The 17,096-nt window shown below is 36.2% G+C and overlaps 1 protein-coding gene across 5 annotated transcripts in view; it reads right to left on the reverse strand.

Moving 5' to 3' along the window:
* Positions 1 to 17,096, reverse strand: part of ELF1 (E74 like ETS transcription factor 1) — a 114,327-nt gene that overhangs the window by 34,060 nt on the left and 63,171 nt on the right. For 3 of the 5 annotated variants that reach the window (XM_077973578.1, XM_077973577.1, XM_015120889.3), the window contains exon 2: positions 13,150 to 13,449. In XM_077973578.1, the coding sequence (XP_077829704.1) occupies positions 13,150 to 13,221 (72 nt within the window). In that variant the 5' untranslated portion in view covers positions 13,222 to 13,449. 5 annotated transcript variants of the gene reach the window in all.

Consider the following 17,096-nt stretch of genomic DNA (forward strand, 5'->3'; position numbering starts at 1 on the left):
TTCTCAGGTCAGTCAATTTCAATACAAGTGGCACTTTACAGTTGTGTGTTTCTGGGTAACATGCATTCCCCTTCAACCTCTTTTGAGATTCCTCATTATACATGTTTTCCTTACTTGTAAAATGGGGATAACAAGAGTTGTCACACCATACAGGCTTTTAAACATGAAAATACAAATTGCATATCACGTGCAGGGCCTGGCAAGGGTAACAGACAATAAATGTTCATCAATTATTAAACAACATATCAATTCTTAGATTAGACCATTGTTTATATGTGTGTATGCACATTCTGCCAGGTTTTGGTATCAGTTTGTTATGTCAGTTTTGTAAAAATGAATTAGGAAACTCTCTCTGAACTGAAACTGTTTAAATTAGTTCATTAAATTTTTAAGACAGGGCCTCTGTCAGTGAGACTCCTGGCTAGAGTGCAGTGGCACAATCATGGCTCACTGTAGCCTCTACCTCCTAGGCTTGAGATCCTCCCACTTCTGCTTCCCAAGCAGCTGAGATCAGAGGTACAGGCTGCCGCACCATGCTAATTTTTAAATTCTCTGTAGAGATAGAGTCTTACTATGTCGTCCAGGCTGGTAAAGTTAAAAATAACTCACTCACGAAACTATCTGGGCCTACTGGTTTTGTGTATGTGGGGATTGTTCCCTGGCAATTTCCTCAGTTTCTTTCATTGTTACTGGCACATTTTCAAGGAAAAAAAAATCTACATTATTACCATTCCAAAAACTTAAAATATTTCAATGCATTAGTTCAAATGATATATCAAATCCCTATACTGTTCTGCATTATCCCATCATCCCTTAAAATATAAACAAACAAATCAAGTATTGTCAAGATTAATGAGAAACTTAATGAATAGTTAAAAGACAAATTATCCTCCAGTTGATACTCTAAAAGAGTATTAGTAAATCAGAACTGGAATCTAGACTTATTTAGTAATTCAGCTAGGTTACTTTGAACAGTAATTACTCTGGATGCCTTTGTAACCCTGCCCTACAAATCTATCATAGGTGAAAGATTCTAATACAGGTCTCTGGTTACTTAGTAATAAATTCAAGATAACATTATACTATAGAAAACGGGAAGAATATGATCTCTATCATACAGTGACTTGTAAGAATCCAAGCGTATACAGAAAAGACTGTAAACTACAAAGAGCTGTACAAGATGTTAGGCAGTGTTATCTTTACACTGTATTCAAGACTAAGGCAAGTAATGTTTTCTTGGCAAAAAGGTTAACATCCAAAGATTAATATCCGTGCCAAGAAAACATACTTGTCTCTATTAGCCTCCTCATTTCCCAATGGTGTTTGTTCTCCAATATCCTAATTTTTATGTATTATGTACCTGCTATAAATGTCACGTAGATAAACATGTGGTTTAATTAAGGGGAAAAAATAATTCAAGTGTCTGGTCATTGACATAGTCAAAGTGCTTTCAACTACAAAAACTTACTACAGCGCCGTGTAAACAGTGTTCTCTAGGCTCTGTCTTTGGGAGTTCTTCAATATAATAAACTATAAAATAGAATACAGTGGTACCCCTAATGTGGTGATAATGGAAGCAGCTACTATGTTAAGACATCATATGGCTTTATCCACTTAATCCCCACAGCAACACTAGGCTATATATTATTGACACTTACTAGTCAACCAGCCAGGAAAACCTGAAATCCGAACCCAGGCAATCTGACTCCAGAGTCCACAAGTTTAACCACTACCAGTACAGGATCCTATAGATAAACTACTTAGAATTTATTACTAAGTCATAATGAAAGTCTCATCTCAATTAACGCTTGGATAAAAAAATCTATATTACATATAGATTGATAGTTATCTTCCAAATGATCACTGTATTAGACCTACAACTGAAACAAGTTTGTTTTACTGTTTTTTTTTTTTTTTTTTTTTTTTTTTTGAGACAGGGTCTCACTGTCACCCAGGCTACAGTGCAGTGGCAGGATCACAACTCACTGCAGCCCCCACCTCCCAGGCTCAAGTGATCTTCCCACCTCAGTCTCCTGAGTAGATGGGACCACAGGCAGGTAGGTACCAAAACACCCCGCTATTTTTTTTAAATAGAAACAGGGTCCCCCTATGTTACCCAGGCTAGTCTCAAACTCCTGGGCTCAAGTGATCTTACCACCTTGGCTTCCCAAAGTGTTGTGATTACAGGCGTGAGCCACTGCGCCTGGCCAGTGTTCGAGTGATTCTGAAAGAATCCTGGCTTCTCTCTTGCACAGCACCATCAAAAACATAAAGGTCTAAGTAAAATCGTCTTTTCTCCAGAATTCCCCAAGATAATGTATGAAATTCCATTGCAAATCCTTGCGGAGTTGTTTTTTAACAAAGTCTAATCCTAATATAACTGTATCATGACAATTGGCTTTCTTTAGTCTTTGCCTAGATTTCTCTTTTTGTAGCTAGGATAAATTACAATTTGGCCATACATCTCAAAAAGTAAGAGTCAATGGGATGATCTGTTTTCTTATTGGAATGTCCACTTTGAAAGCTTAATAGTATTGGTGGGTTGTTGTGTGTGGGTATATGTAAACAGAATCAGTTATGAGGTAAACAAACCGGTAGATTTTTTTTGGGGGGGATATAGTAAATATTAACCATGTTTAAATGTTTACTTACAAAACTTACAAACTAAGTAGATTAATAAACATCAGAGTAGTCACTACCAGATTGGTAAGTGTTTTAAACATGCAGATTCCATATAACTCAAATAATTTACATAAAATCATAAAGGGGCAATTTCTACTACAAAAAGACGGACTTTGACAAGAATCTTATACAGCATGTACACAGCAAAGAATAAAATGAGGCAAGGCATCCTTGAATATAGGCAGTTTAGCTCCAACAGAGCCTGTCCCAGAATGGAAGATTCATGCTACCTGCTCATAGGTATGGGAGAAATCAGTGGTACTCCAAAACAACTGAACAACGCCAAGGCAAACTATGTCAAAACAAATGTTAAAGGGAAATGCTCCCTTACAGCATAAGTCTATCAGATTTTTAAAATCCTGAGTCACAAGTTTATTGGCTTATTCTAGAATCAACCCAGACATTCTGGATTATCAAAGGAAAAATGTGACAACAGAACAAAACAATCTGAATGAATTTGTGTAACTGGAACGCAAGTCACAAAAATCACTTTCATCACTCACTTACCAATTGGGTAATAGAGATTATCCAGTGTAAGACAAGAGCTATTAAAGCTTTTTCTTGATTTATCTCAGATCATTAATATGAGAACTGCGGGACCAACAGCAACTGCTACATTTATTGACGACTTCCATGTGCCATGCTATAGGTAAATGCATTGCATAAACATTTAATGCTCATAACCTTGGGAAGTAATTCTGTTATTTTTGGTGAAAGAAATAAAGCTCAATGGTATTTAAAAACTTGTCTAAAGTCACACAGCTAGAGCCAGGTTCCCAAATTGATTTTTTTTTTTTTTAATGCCATATCACACAGACTCTTGACTGACAAACATCAGTTTTCATGATTAAATGTTATGTCAAAGTTTAGGCAGTGGACTGAACACACACTGATCAATCACTGTTTAAAAAATTATCTCCCACCTAAGTCTTTAAATAATAAATTATTTCCGAATGTGTGCATTGAGGTAGGAAAGGGGAGGGAGGAGATTACAGATAGCTGGGCTTCCCAGTAGCTCCTTTCCAACAGAACAATGGAAGTTTGTTCTAAATGTTCTTGTTTTTATTTTGCATACGCCACAAAATAAAGTAGAATGGAGAAAATGCAGAAATCACGTAAAACCACAAAATATAATAAATCGTTAAACTGTCACCTAAAAGATCACCTTTTAGGAGGGAAACTTCTTTCCTAACTTTAATCTTTGCATATCATCCTGCTAATAAGTTTCCTGGTCTCATATCTTCAGTACTTTCTCTCAACATTACGCTAAGTGGTAACAGAGTAAATGGGTCAGCTTAGAAAGGTTTACCAGTCAAAATATTATAATGTAGCACTTCTAATAACAATTCCTTAGCAATTTTCCAAAAGAAGAATTGCTCTAATATTGAGAATTTTGGTTACTATTTCTGAAACACACACACACACACACAATTATTTTCATCAGTACTCTTTAAATATGTTGAAAATGACCCTCTTTTTTAAAAAAGGCCAGTAACACTGTTTATATAACTGCCATCTTTTATGTGCTATGTGTTCACTGAAATGGAAAGGAGACAAAAATTTTCAAGATCACATAGCAAAACTAAGACACATCAAAGGTGTCAGATGTTAGGGGGAGTTTTTTTTTTTTAAGTTATATTTAGAAGCAACAGAGGTGCTAATTTCCTTTTTTTACCCAGCAAGGATATTCCAGGTGATTGAGTATTTTCTGGGAGAAGTTGCCAACTCTATTTCCGACAAGAAACTGACCAAAACAAACCTCATTTTAAAAAGTGTTCTTTGAAAACGTGTACAGAATGGATAAATAAAATGTGGTATATCCATATGATAAAATATTATTCAGTAATAAAAAGAATGGAGTAATGATATATGGCACAACACAGATGAACCTTAATAACAGGATGCCAAAGTAAAAGAAGCTGGTCGCAAGATAGCACATATTCTATGATTCCATTTACTATATGTAATTGCCCAGAATAGGCAAACATACAGAGACAGAAAGTAGATTAGTAGTTCCCAGGGGCTAGGAAGAGTGGGGAAGAATAGGTCATAACTACAAACAGGTACAGATTTCCCTTTGAGGTGATAAACATGTCCTAAAATTGATTATGGAGATAAACACACAATTCTGTATAAACTAAAAACCATTGATTTGTACACTTTAACTAGATGGATTATATGGTATGTGAATTACATTGCAATAAAACTGTTTTTTTTAAAAAAGGTACATACACAGGTATGCCAGGCATAAGAACCATCTACCTGTAATTATACTAACAAATTAGCTAGAATTACTTTTTTACTAAAATCATAAATACAGAATATAATAATTCTTCCATATTTTAAACTACTTTTCACCACTTACATGTTGCAGTGGCTAGCATGATTCAATTAGTGGTTAAAGGCACAGGCTGGGTTACAATTCCTAGCTTTATCACTTAGTAGCTATGAAATTACAGGTAAGTTGCTTCCATTCTCTGAGCCTCACATGACTCTTTTGTAGTGAGAATTAGGAGCAACTACTTCTTAGGATTGTTAATTATTAAATAGGATAATCCCTGTAAAGCACAGTGCATGGGGCAAGATGCTCAGTAAACACTAGATACTAAAATTCACCACTGAAAGTTTCTGGAGCCCATCTGGTCCATGTTCTACCCTATACAATGATCTCATCTTACTCATTTCAGGACGTTATCCCTGGGCCTCTGTGGGATGGCTAGGGGGCCGTTAAAGGAAGATTGCAAAAAAGGGTAATAAGTTCCTACTCTCCACACTGACTCCTCTTTCGTAACAATTATCAGCTTCCTTGCTGCCAAGAATGGGCAAAGAGATAAGCCAAATGTTAGACCACAGGCAGGGTTGTCCCTTCACTTAACCTGAAGAGGGCCTCAGCCCTTATGCAAAAGTCAGATATCCCCCAGAAGGCAATCAGGCTTGTACCTGGGGGCTCTAAGACATAACTCCTTTGATAAAGACTTTTCCAAGTATACTGAAAAGAAATAAGCAACCTTTGTATGTTAGTTTCACAAATGGCCAAGCTTTTAGTGAATTTCTTAAGTTTGATATGACAAGATTTAAAGAGAAGGCAACCAAAGCAGATAGAATCTGGAATTTTAGGTAAATAACAGAGGATGCACTGAGTCCATGTACAAATCAGTAGCAACACTCCAGCTTCCTGCCCTTCACATCATTGGTGCTGAGTAAGTTACACATTAAACACTATCAACTCATTCCTTCTGCCTTACTTTATGAGGTACACCTAATCTCTGACCTCACAGAATCTTGCTATTTCAGTTGAAGAAATGGCAAGTTGGTGTTACCCTCTTACGTACAGGAAATGGTATATAAGGAAAAAGGAAAGCTCTATATGAATGTTAGTTTCTCTGATTTTTCTTTTTTGGAAAAACAATTTTAATATACAACAGAGTAGAGGGAAAAACAAAAGCATCCACATGCCCATAACCAGATTTAATAAATGTGAACAACTGTCATTTAACGCATTTTATTTATTTACAATTTCAATGACAATCTTTAAAAGTTACTTGAAGTGTTTTTCACTAAATGTACAACAGAACAGTTCTAAATACTTTAGAAAAAAGATTCCATGAACATCTGTTTCTGGTCTTAGAACTGTAGTGACATGACTACATTGTCCCTGCACCAAATGAGAATGCGGACAATAGATTCCGGGAAAAAGTATTCTGCAGTCAAGAGAGCTGTGCGCAAAGCATCACCCTCTCAACATTCAGAGATCTTCTGATATGATCAGGACCATAACCATGACTGAACACATATACATCCCAGATCATCTAGCAACAGGTAAGTTTTATCTATTTTACAGAAGAGATCACTTATTCAACAGATTTTTTTTTTTTTTTTTCTGAGACGCAGTCTCTCTGCCGCCCAGGCTGGAGTGCAGTGGCGCGATCTCGGCTCACTGCAAGCTCCGCCTCCCGGGTTCACGCCATTCTCCTGCCTCAGCCTCCCGAGTAGCTGGGACTACAGGCGCTGCCACCACGCCCGGCTAGTTTTTTGTATTTTTAGTAGAGACCGGGTTTCACTGTGTTAGCCAGGATGATCTCGATCTCCTGACCTTGTGATCCATCCATCTCGGCCTCCCAAAGTGCTGGGATTACAGGCATGAGCCACCGCGCCCGGCCGCCTGGCTAGTTTTTTGTATTTTTTTTAGTAGAGACGGGGTGTCACCATGTTAGCCAGGATGGTCTCGATCTCCTGACCTCGTGATCCGCCCGCCTCAGCCTCCCAAAGTGCTGGGATTACAGGCGTGAGCCACGGCACCCGGCTATTCAACAGATTTTAAAAATGAAAAAAAAAAAAAAAAATCTTTAAGAGGACTCAATGATATTAAAGGCTTTGGTAATATTAAGGGGAAAAAAGACAATCTCTTACTTCAAATAATTTAGCACTTATTTGAAAAATTAGTAAAGTATATATGAAAATGTAACATGGCAAACGTGAGACTGATAATAAGCAACACAGAAATAACAGGATAAAGTTGTTAATTCTTGAAGGAATTATTTTAGGATGAGTTCCTAGAAAAAGTATGTTTTGTTCTAAAATCTTTAAAGATTATTAGACTTCAATATGCAACAGGTACGAATGTGGGAGATCATTTCTGAGCAAACAGTGGGGAAGCAGGAAAGCATTCTGGAAAATTACATAGTGTGAAACAGTCAGGCATACTGTGAAAAGCTTCTAACCGTAAGTTAAGATGTTTGGACTGATAATGAAGTCAAGATAATCTGTTAAAAGTTTTGGTACACTCTGCTGCTCTAGAACACGTCCTCTTATTCATCTGTCAGATAAACTAGATCCTCCTTTGAGATCCAGTTCAACTTCCATGATGAAGCATTCTCAAAGTTGTAGTGCAGTCAATGATCCATTCTCAGTATCCAGAGCACTTTGCATTTATCTCTGTTACACTGAATAGTGCTTCCCAAACACTGCATGAAAAAAAAATCACTGGGTAGCTTGTATAAAAGACAGCAAGGAAGTGTTATTCTTTTTTTTTTTTTTTTTTTTTTTTGAGACGGAGTTTCACTCTTGTTGCCCAGGCTGGAGTGCAATGGTGGGACCTCAGCTCATCTCCCGGGTTCAAGCAATTCTCCTGCCTCAGCCTCCCAAGTAGCTGGGATTACAGGCATGCATCACCACACCCGGCTAACTTTGTATTTTTAGTAGAAATGGGGCTTTCTCCATGTTGGTCAGGCTGGTCTCAAACTCCCGCCCTCACGTGATCCACCCACCTCTGCCTCCTAAAGTGCTGGGATTACAGGCGTGAGCCACCACGCCCAGCACTGTTACTCTTTAACCTCCAGGAATTAGCAGTCAGAGGAAGCCAATTTACACCCTAGAGAGGAAAGTGCTGAGACTACCTTCTTATATTGTGATGAGAGTCTAGAAAAATTTGTTGTTCCACATGTTCACTTTTTCCATGTCACCAAACTTCTCTCTTAGTGACTTAAGTCTATTAAACATAAATATGATTTGCCAGAAATTCTACTTTTAAAACCAACAACTGAAAAAAACATACAGTGTTTTTTTTTTTCATATAATACATCAAAATTATAAAAAGCATTGAACTACCGGCTGTTCTTCATTAAATTAACCCCTGGACCATTTAAGTAAATAGTTCTCCTTCTCTTTAGAAACTTGTATCCACAGACTTCTGCTTGCTTTTTATTCTCATACATTCACCACGCTAACACACTTGTTTAGATCAAACCAAAGCACCACTGCATAAAAGGATATTGCACTCAATACTGATGGGGTTGCTCTCCCACAGAAGTGCTTCATTCTCAGCTACAAATATTCCCAGTTTAGAACAGACAGCAAGAACAGTTTTAAACTGTCAGCATCAACAGCATTGACATTTCCTTTCCAACACCCCCGCCATGACCCCTGCCATCTCCACTCAAGAGTGCCAAGCAAGTCTGAAAAATAGGAACTGAATAAGGGAAGATGATCAAAATGCTGGCAACCATATTAATAGTATCAGTTTCTTTAGACTAATATATTTATAACCTAGATCATAACTGCAAATGAAAAATATATTCTAATCTGGTGATTCAAACAGTGATTTTATAAACAGTCAAAACTTTGGAATACATTCTTTTAAAAGTCATAAATACTTTTTAACTTTAAAAAGTTAAAATCCCAACAGGGTTTTAATGTACTTTACAAGCTAACTCTAAAATGCATTCAAAATCCTATTCTAATTTCAGGGGAGGAGGATATCCTATAGGATATCAAATCTATAAAATGATTCTAATGAAAACAATGTGATACTGGCACAATACAAAAACAGTTCAATGAAGGAGAATACACTAGGAAGTTCAAAACTGAAGCCTGTACATATGGTAATTTAGTATTAACAAAGGTGGCAGTTTAAGTGTGAAAAACATAAAACATTCAATAAATGGCGAAGGGCTAACGCCACTATTTGTGGGAATGGGGGAGGAGTCTTCAAATCATGAATACCTCACATCATACAAAAATAAACTGCAGAGGGACTGAGGAGCTAAGCATTTAAAAGATACTAGAAGAAAATGTAGGCCGGGCGCAGTGGCTCACGCCTGAAATCCCAGCACTTTGGGAGGCCGAGGCAGGCAGATCCCGAGGTCAAGAGATGGAGACCATCCTGGCCAACATGGTGAAAGCCTGTCTTTACTAAAAATACAAAAATTAGCTGGGTGTGGTGGCGCATGCCTGCAGTACCAGCTACTTGGGAGGCTGAGGCAGGAGAATCGCTTGAACCTGGGAGGCGGAGGTTGCAGTGAGTGGAGATCATGCCATGGCACTCCAGCCTAGGTGACAAGGTGAGACTCCATCTCAAAAAAAAAAGAAAAAAGAAAATGTAAAGAGAGTATATGCTAATTTTAGGAGTGATAGGACTGAAGAAAATTTTCCTAAGCAGAAGGCAAGAAAAGCCCCCAAAACTAATATTATTAGTTTGTAATACTGATATATTTTGTTAAAAATATTTAAAATTTCTATAGAGCACAAGGTAACACATTGTTAAAAGACCATACTAGACTGGGAGAAAATATCAATGATTCTAATGTAATAACCATAATATTTAAAGAATTTCCACTGGGCAAAAGGATATATTAATAAGTAAATCAAAGAAAACTCTAGTTGACAATAAATAAAACTTACAAATAATAAACCACCTCACCACTAGTAGTCAAGAAAATGCAAATTAAAATAGTAAAATGTCATTTCCACCCTAAAGACTGGCCAAAAAAAAAAAAAAAAGGACTTCTGTTGATAATGGTTTGGGAAATACCCTATTAGTAGTAGTAGAAACTAACACAGCCCCTCTTCCCTCCCCCGCCCAACTTTTATTCTAGATTCAGAGAGTATATATGTGTGCAGTTTGTTACACAGGTATATTGCTTGTTGCATGGGTGAGGCCGACATTTGAGGTATGATTGATCCCATCACCCAGGCAGTGAGCACGCACCCAATAGTTAGCTTTTCAACCCTTGCCCAATTCCCTCCTTCCCCCATCTAGTAGTCCCCAGTGTCTACTGTTTCCATCTTTATGTCCATGTTACACAGCCTTTTAAAAGAATTATTTGTATTTATGTTTTTAGTAAGCTCAGTAATTGTTTTTAATAATCCTACAGATATAATCACGTTTTAAGTGTACAAAGATAGACTACACACACACAGACACACACACACATAATGACAAAATTATAGTGCTCAGTAAATATAAGCTATGAGCCAGACACAGTTCTAAGAGCTTTGGAAACATCAACTCATTTAATTCTCACAGCAATCCTATAATTTAGGTTCTATTATTTTCATCCCCATTTTGCAGATGAGGAAACCAAGGCACAGAAAGGTTGAGTAACTTGCCCAAAGTCACAGACACAGTAAGCAGCGGAGCCAGGATTCAACCCAGGCGTTTCAACTTCAGTACCTGAGCTCTTAACCACCGCTACTACTAGGTAGATCTACTGCCTTCCAAACAAGGATGTTCATTGCAATATTGTACATCATAGCAAAATACTGGTAGCAGCCATGATCAGGAACTGTAAAATAAATAATGGGCTGCTCATGATGTAAAATAGTAAATGATGTAGAATCAACATATACACAAATATTTATAATACATTAAGTGAAAACAAATGAGACACAAAAAAGATTTAGCATAACTTCATTTGTGTCTTAGAAGCAACCTCTGTATGCAGTTTTATATATATGTATGTTCATTTGTTCAGACATTTTTCTAAAAAATTACACACAAAATATTAATACTTAATACTAGTTTCTTCTGGGAAGGAGAACAAGATTAGGAGTAAGGGTGAAGAGAGATTTTTCACTAGTTATTTTACATATCTTTGTATTAGATGACTTCTTTTATTAATATAAATGGCACGTTATTGCTTTTCTATTAAAAACAAATTAAGCTAATAAGCAAACAGCGAGGTAGAGCCCCAGGTTAGATAAGATGCTAATATCACCAACAGCACTGGATCTACCCTCCTGCAAAGCAGTTAAATTTGCTATGCTGATGGCCACAGACTGAAGACACCAAAACTCACGAAGAGTTTTAAACATTTTGATGCTGATTATAACACAGTAAGATTCTCACACATTATTGCAAGAATATATAAAACATCATTAGTAAGAATCAAACTGGCTGAGTTCAAATTGCAGCTCTACTACTTACTGGCTGTATGATTCCAGGAAAGTGACTTAACCTCTTGATATCTCAATTTTCTCATTATAAAATAGGGATTAGTATTTACCTTATATGGTTAATACTTATAAAATCCTTATAATACCTGCACATAGATTCATTTTGTTAAACAAAAATAACTTAAGAAAATACATATATGTACATGCTGATGTTAACCTAACAGTACCATCTCCCTTTCCAAAAACATAAATAACCTCTGCAAAACAAAGTGTATCATATATAGTAAGTGTATAAGTGTTGTTTTGCAAAACATTTTTTTAGGCTATGCAGACACATATATGAATATGGTACCATAATGTAAAATTCACTTCTCATGTTCCAAAGAGTATCAAATCCACTATGACTAGAGCATATTAGTGAGTGGCTTAGGGCTTTGTCCTCTGCTGCTACATCCCAAGATGAAACCTCACCACATCAAGCCTGGCATCTATCACAGCATCTTTCATTTAAGAGGGCTGCAGAGTAAACACACAGTTTCAAACCTTAATATGTGCACAAACATCCTGTCTTAAACCAAATTCAAAACACCTTTCGTCCTAAAATATCTTTTCTGTTGTCTCTAGATTAAATCCATATCACCATTAATACATTTTTAGTCAAGACCAAGCAATCCTCTCCCTGAACCTTTTTTCCTCTCTAGCCAAAGCTCACCCTGATGTTAAGGCAACTTAATCCAAATCCTCACCTTTTGTAGGTTTATTTATAAACTTTTTGTTCTGTCACTTCAATGGACAACACAGCTAAAAAACTTTTTAATTTTATAAAAATCATTAAATTCACTCTGCCAAAAGTAAGAATTTTATTATTTGCAGTAACTATGTTTCCAGAATAAAGGCATTACATATTATAATTGGCCTATTAAAATTAGGTGTTTAGTATTAGGCTTATTTCAGTAATAAATCAACTTTAGGCTGGTTCTCAAAATATTTTTCCTAGTACCCTGCCTGAATCTCTCCAACATGTACACTAATTCTCCCATATCATGTCTTACATTCCCTATATAACTTGTTTAAAATGAAGTTAACTATAAACTCCCAAGAAACTCTAGCCTCGTTGCAGTTCTTTTGTGTGTGTGTGTGTGTTGTGGGGAGAGGGGAAGGAGACTAAAATTAATCTTAGATCCTTTACTCAGTATCTCCTAGATCTTTTTTATATACTGAAAACAGTAATTTGCACATCTTATATAAATTCACTGAAAGCCGATTTAGAAATTCTTCAGTTCAATTCCCTCATTCTGCAGATGATGAAATCTAGATCTAGAAGTTAAGTAACTTCCTCAGAGTCACATGCTTTGGACTGAAATGATGTATGATTATGGACCACTAACGTTGTCTCATCTACTTGAAGAAGTAGCCCACGATTACAAACATTAATTAACCACATGCATTAAAAGGTAGTATATTCTCTAGAACTTTTCAAAGTACTTAAAAATAATTACTTAAGGCATTTAGTGTTAAGTAATTTTACACTAAATTTTACATTTTACAGAAAAACAAGCTAAACCCAAAAGTTTTACTTCCTTGTTACCATATCAAAGCTAAGGATAAGATTTATTCTTAATGAATTAACTGGTGCTTAAAACACAGTATCGTTATTTCCTCCAAATATTTCATTTATAAATTTTCACTTTTAATAAAGTTTCTCTTATTGTCTTTTAAAGGAAGTAATTTTCTGATATGAATAGAAAAATCATAATAAAATCATTAAAATGAAATTTTCTCTGGATCTCATACCTGTCGTTCATCCTCCATGACGTTACTAGCAAATTCAAATACTAGGTCGTTCTGTTGGACAACAGCGGCCATAATAAAGCATTCCCCTTAGATCCACATGAGAAAAATTCCAAACAGATTCCTGTATCAGGCAGCAAAATCCAGTGACTGATTTGGGTAAAAAACCCTCAGCTCTGTCTGTGGAGTTACTGTACACCCAAGTTTTCTTCAGGGAAGGTGCTTCAATTTTCCTGGTTTGTTGATATTCTAGTCAAATTGAGACAATTTTCCTGAAATTTTTCTTCTCTCAAGCTTCTGGGCCTAAAAAACAAAAACTTAGATTAGTTATGAAAAAGCAATCAGCCACTCAGGATATAATAACTGATAGAGAGGGTGGTATCGCCAAAGCATTTTTTTTTTATTATTAACGTTTTAAAATAAAATGGACATGACTAACGAACATATGCTCTTTTTAAAAAGTTACATATTTTCTTTGAAGAGTTTGCTCCTGCTAAGATCATCTCTCAGCACTGAAAATTATGCCTCTCCCCCACTCTACAGTTAAACTACTGTTAAAGTACTCAATATTTAAAAAAAAAAGGTCAAAAACCCCAGCAATAATGAGGGTTGTAATCGCAATAAAGGATATATAAACAATTTCCTTCTTTTCACCAACTCAGCAAAGCACACACACAGAAACTGCTACCCCATGAGTAATTTCATAACATATATATTTTCACCTTTAATAGAGGATTTATATAAGGATTTAAAATCGAATACATTTAAAGTTTAGTAAGAACTATTTTTAAATCTGTTAAAAATAAGCAGAAATTAAAGCCCACTCTTTCTGTTCTTTAAAAAGCCTTCTGATAAGTAAAATGTTTTAAAAATTACCATGCTTAAGCCTGTCTTCAGTGGCTTCTTTTTTAATGCACTGAAATGTATCCTTATCTCTAGCACAGGCTTGCAAGCAACAGGAAGGAAACAGCACTTGACCACGTCATGGCAAATTAGAACATGCAAAGAGCTGCACTTTACAATAGCAGAAAAACAGAAACGCAACTTAGCAGTGAAAACACCAATTTCATAGCAAAGGGAGAAAGGCTTTTAAAATGTCTGCCAAAAATGTTTGCCTATTTAAAAAAAAAAAAAGTTATCAATACTAACAAAAGGAAAAAATTCTTCAGGTGTTTAGCACAATCTTATTACATTTTCATCAAATGATGATGGCCATAAATGTGGCATAAAAAGAAAGATATAAAAATAATCACATTAAATAACATCTAGTTCTTTGAATTAGCATTTGCAGTTTTAATACAAACACTTTAAAACAGAAGTTGACTCCAAGGAAAGGATGGCCAGTAATTTCCTAATAATTTTAAAGAGATAAGTCTGGGGATGAAGCTGACCTGGTGAATCAGTTTCCCTGAAAACATAAATCCAGCTAGTACGTGCTAGCCAAATCCCTTAATCGACTGCCTAATTTCTGTAAAGCCAAGTCCCTGTGTGTTCTGGGCTTTAAGGGCCATCATGGATGACTGTGATTTTCCTAGCAGGAACTCAAAATAAAGTACGAATTAAGGATGACATTTCTACTCACTACACTAAATTCCAACCCAGCAAATTTCCCACTCTCATCCACTCCCTTTTAACAGGAAGTTTAACTCCAACACTGGGAAAGTATTTTTAGCACATTCAGGTGGTTTTTGAGCAAGTACCGTATCTAGAAGAGGAAAAAAAAGTGTTTTGATCTAAATTGATCACAGATAGATACATTTGGTCTTGTACTTATTATTATTTATAATACCTTTCTCCTTAATTATCCAACCAAATTCCCTATAGCAGACCTGCCTTATGTTCCTCCACACAAACTATTCAATCTTGCCTCTTTTCTCAACTTCTGTTATTTCCCATGCTTGCAACACACCCCCCTTCAACTTGCCAGCATTCAATCCCATCTTTTCCATTCAATGCTCAAGCCCCATTTATTTCACAAAGCCTCCCAACATCTATGCCTCAAACTGTAAGGACTGCTCCTTTCAAAAACACAGCAATTACTGTCTGTAGAACCAATTTAGCATTAATTGTAGTACATTGTCTCACATTTGAAAACTGTGTTCCCTTAATTCAACTGAATACATGTTTGAGTGCCAATTATTTGCAAGGCAATGTGCCAGTCACCAAGACAATTGCAGCAAAACCTCTTCTGAGGAAATAACCATTGTCTAAAATTTCTTCTGTACCTCCCAAACCTGTGTGCCCACAGTGATGACAAAAAGGATTATATTAATGACAAATACTGTTTTAAATATCTTAGCAGGCCAGGCATGGTGGCTTACACCTGTAACACCAGAATTTGGGGGGCTAGTGGGGAAGGAGTCACTTGAGACTAAGAGTTCAAGACCAGCCGGGGCAACATAGCAAGACCTCGTCTTTACAAAAAATAAAAAATTAGCTGGCTGTGTTGGTGTGTGTGCATTTGTGATCCCAGCTACTCAGGAGGCTGAGGCAGGAGGATCGCTTGAGCCCAGGAGTTCAAGGCTGTAGTGAGCCATGATTGTCACTGCACTCCAGCTTGTATTACAGAATAAGACTCTGTTCAATAAATAAATATAATTAGATATTTAAGCTATTTCTACAAATATCCTTTATTTTAAAAAGAATAACTGACGTACTCCTGATAAAGAGGAAACTATTATCATAAGTTTGAAAAACCAGAGTAAGAAAATATAACCAGAATCAAGGGATGTTTGCTGATACAGAAGTTTCTCTGTAAAAGATTAGGTTCCAGAAGGCTATTTCAAAATCCATTTGTTCATAAATGCAAAACGACATTGTGCCAATGGCCAGTGTGAATACATCTAGGTAAATTTAAGTTTCACTTTCTTTTCCACTGCTATCATGTACCTTTTCGTATCAGCACTTCCACACTGCTACTGTGCTTTAAACAGTTGTCTTTCAGAAATCTAAAAAATCAGGATAAGTAATCAACATACCCACACCTTATAGTACACACTAACAACCAACAGTAATATATCAAAACTGAAATGGCTTCCCACAATCACTAAGCCACTTATTGCCGCAGAAAAAGACACGTTTGCTCAGGCATGTCGTTTTTGCTTATTTCTATAGAGAAGTCCATAAACTGAAAATGTGTAAGTAAAGAAAAGCATTTTACTGGCTTAATCATGTCTTTGATGCTCTGTCATCTTTCCTGCTCCTCTTCCTCTCCCCTGTGTACTTATATACCCTATGGTATCAACGTGATTCTTGAGAATACATTTTCTGATACCTGATCCAGAGGGAGCACCCAGAGACACCAAAGATTCTTACAATCTTTGCTAACAAGGCCCAGGTATCTTACATTTCTTTCAGTAATAGATAAGACTGAAGATCTAAATCAATGAATCCATTTTTGATTAGTAAATTGGGGTGGGCAAGTTCTCACAGTCTACAAGCAAAACAGAACTAAAACTAGAATTTTTGTTTCCTAAATCAGGACTTAAGCTATAACATACAGCCGGGCCTCTAAAATCCACCAAAGTCCTTTCTGCTATAACAGTTTATAACAGATTAAGTAAATGCATATATCAAAAAATTTTTAAATCTTCATCTCTAGGTTCAGCTTTTGAGCTCCAAATCCAGTCACTAAACTATCAGATAAATATACATCAGTGCCCCTTGAAGTCAGTGTGTAAAAAACATGTCTAAAACTAAATGCATCATCTAATTCCTCAAATATGCTCTTAGATGGAAAAAAAATATGGCCACTCAGAAAAAAGGTTTCTGTTCTAACCCAACAAATTGAAAGGTCCTTAATTATCTGTTATAGCTAGGAAGGACTTTGCTGTATTAATAGTTCTCAAACATGCTTTTTCAAAGTGTCAGTCTTTATAAAGTAACAAGAAAAAATATAAGTGAAACTACTTCTTCATCACACAGACATAAGCAGTCAACTTATTTGCACA

Source organism: Macaca mulatta, chromosome 17 (assembly GCF_049350105.2).
Source record: "Macaca mulatta isolate MMU2019108-1 chromosome 17, T2T-MMU8v2.0, whole genome shotgun sequence".
In the NCBI taxonomy this organism is placed as follows: domain Eukaryota; kingdom Metazoa; phylum Chordata; class Mammalia; order Primates; family Cercopithecidae; genus Macaca; species Macaca mulatta.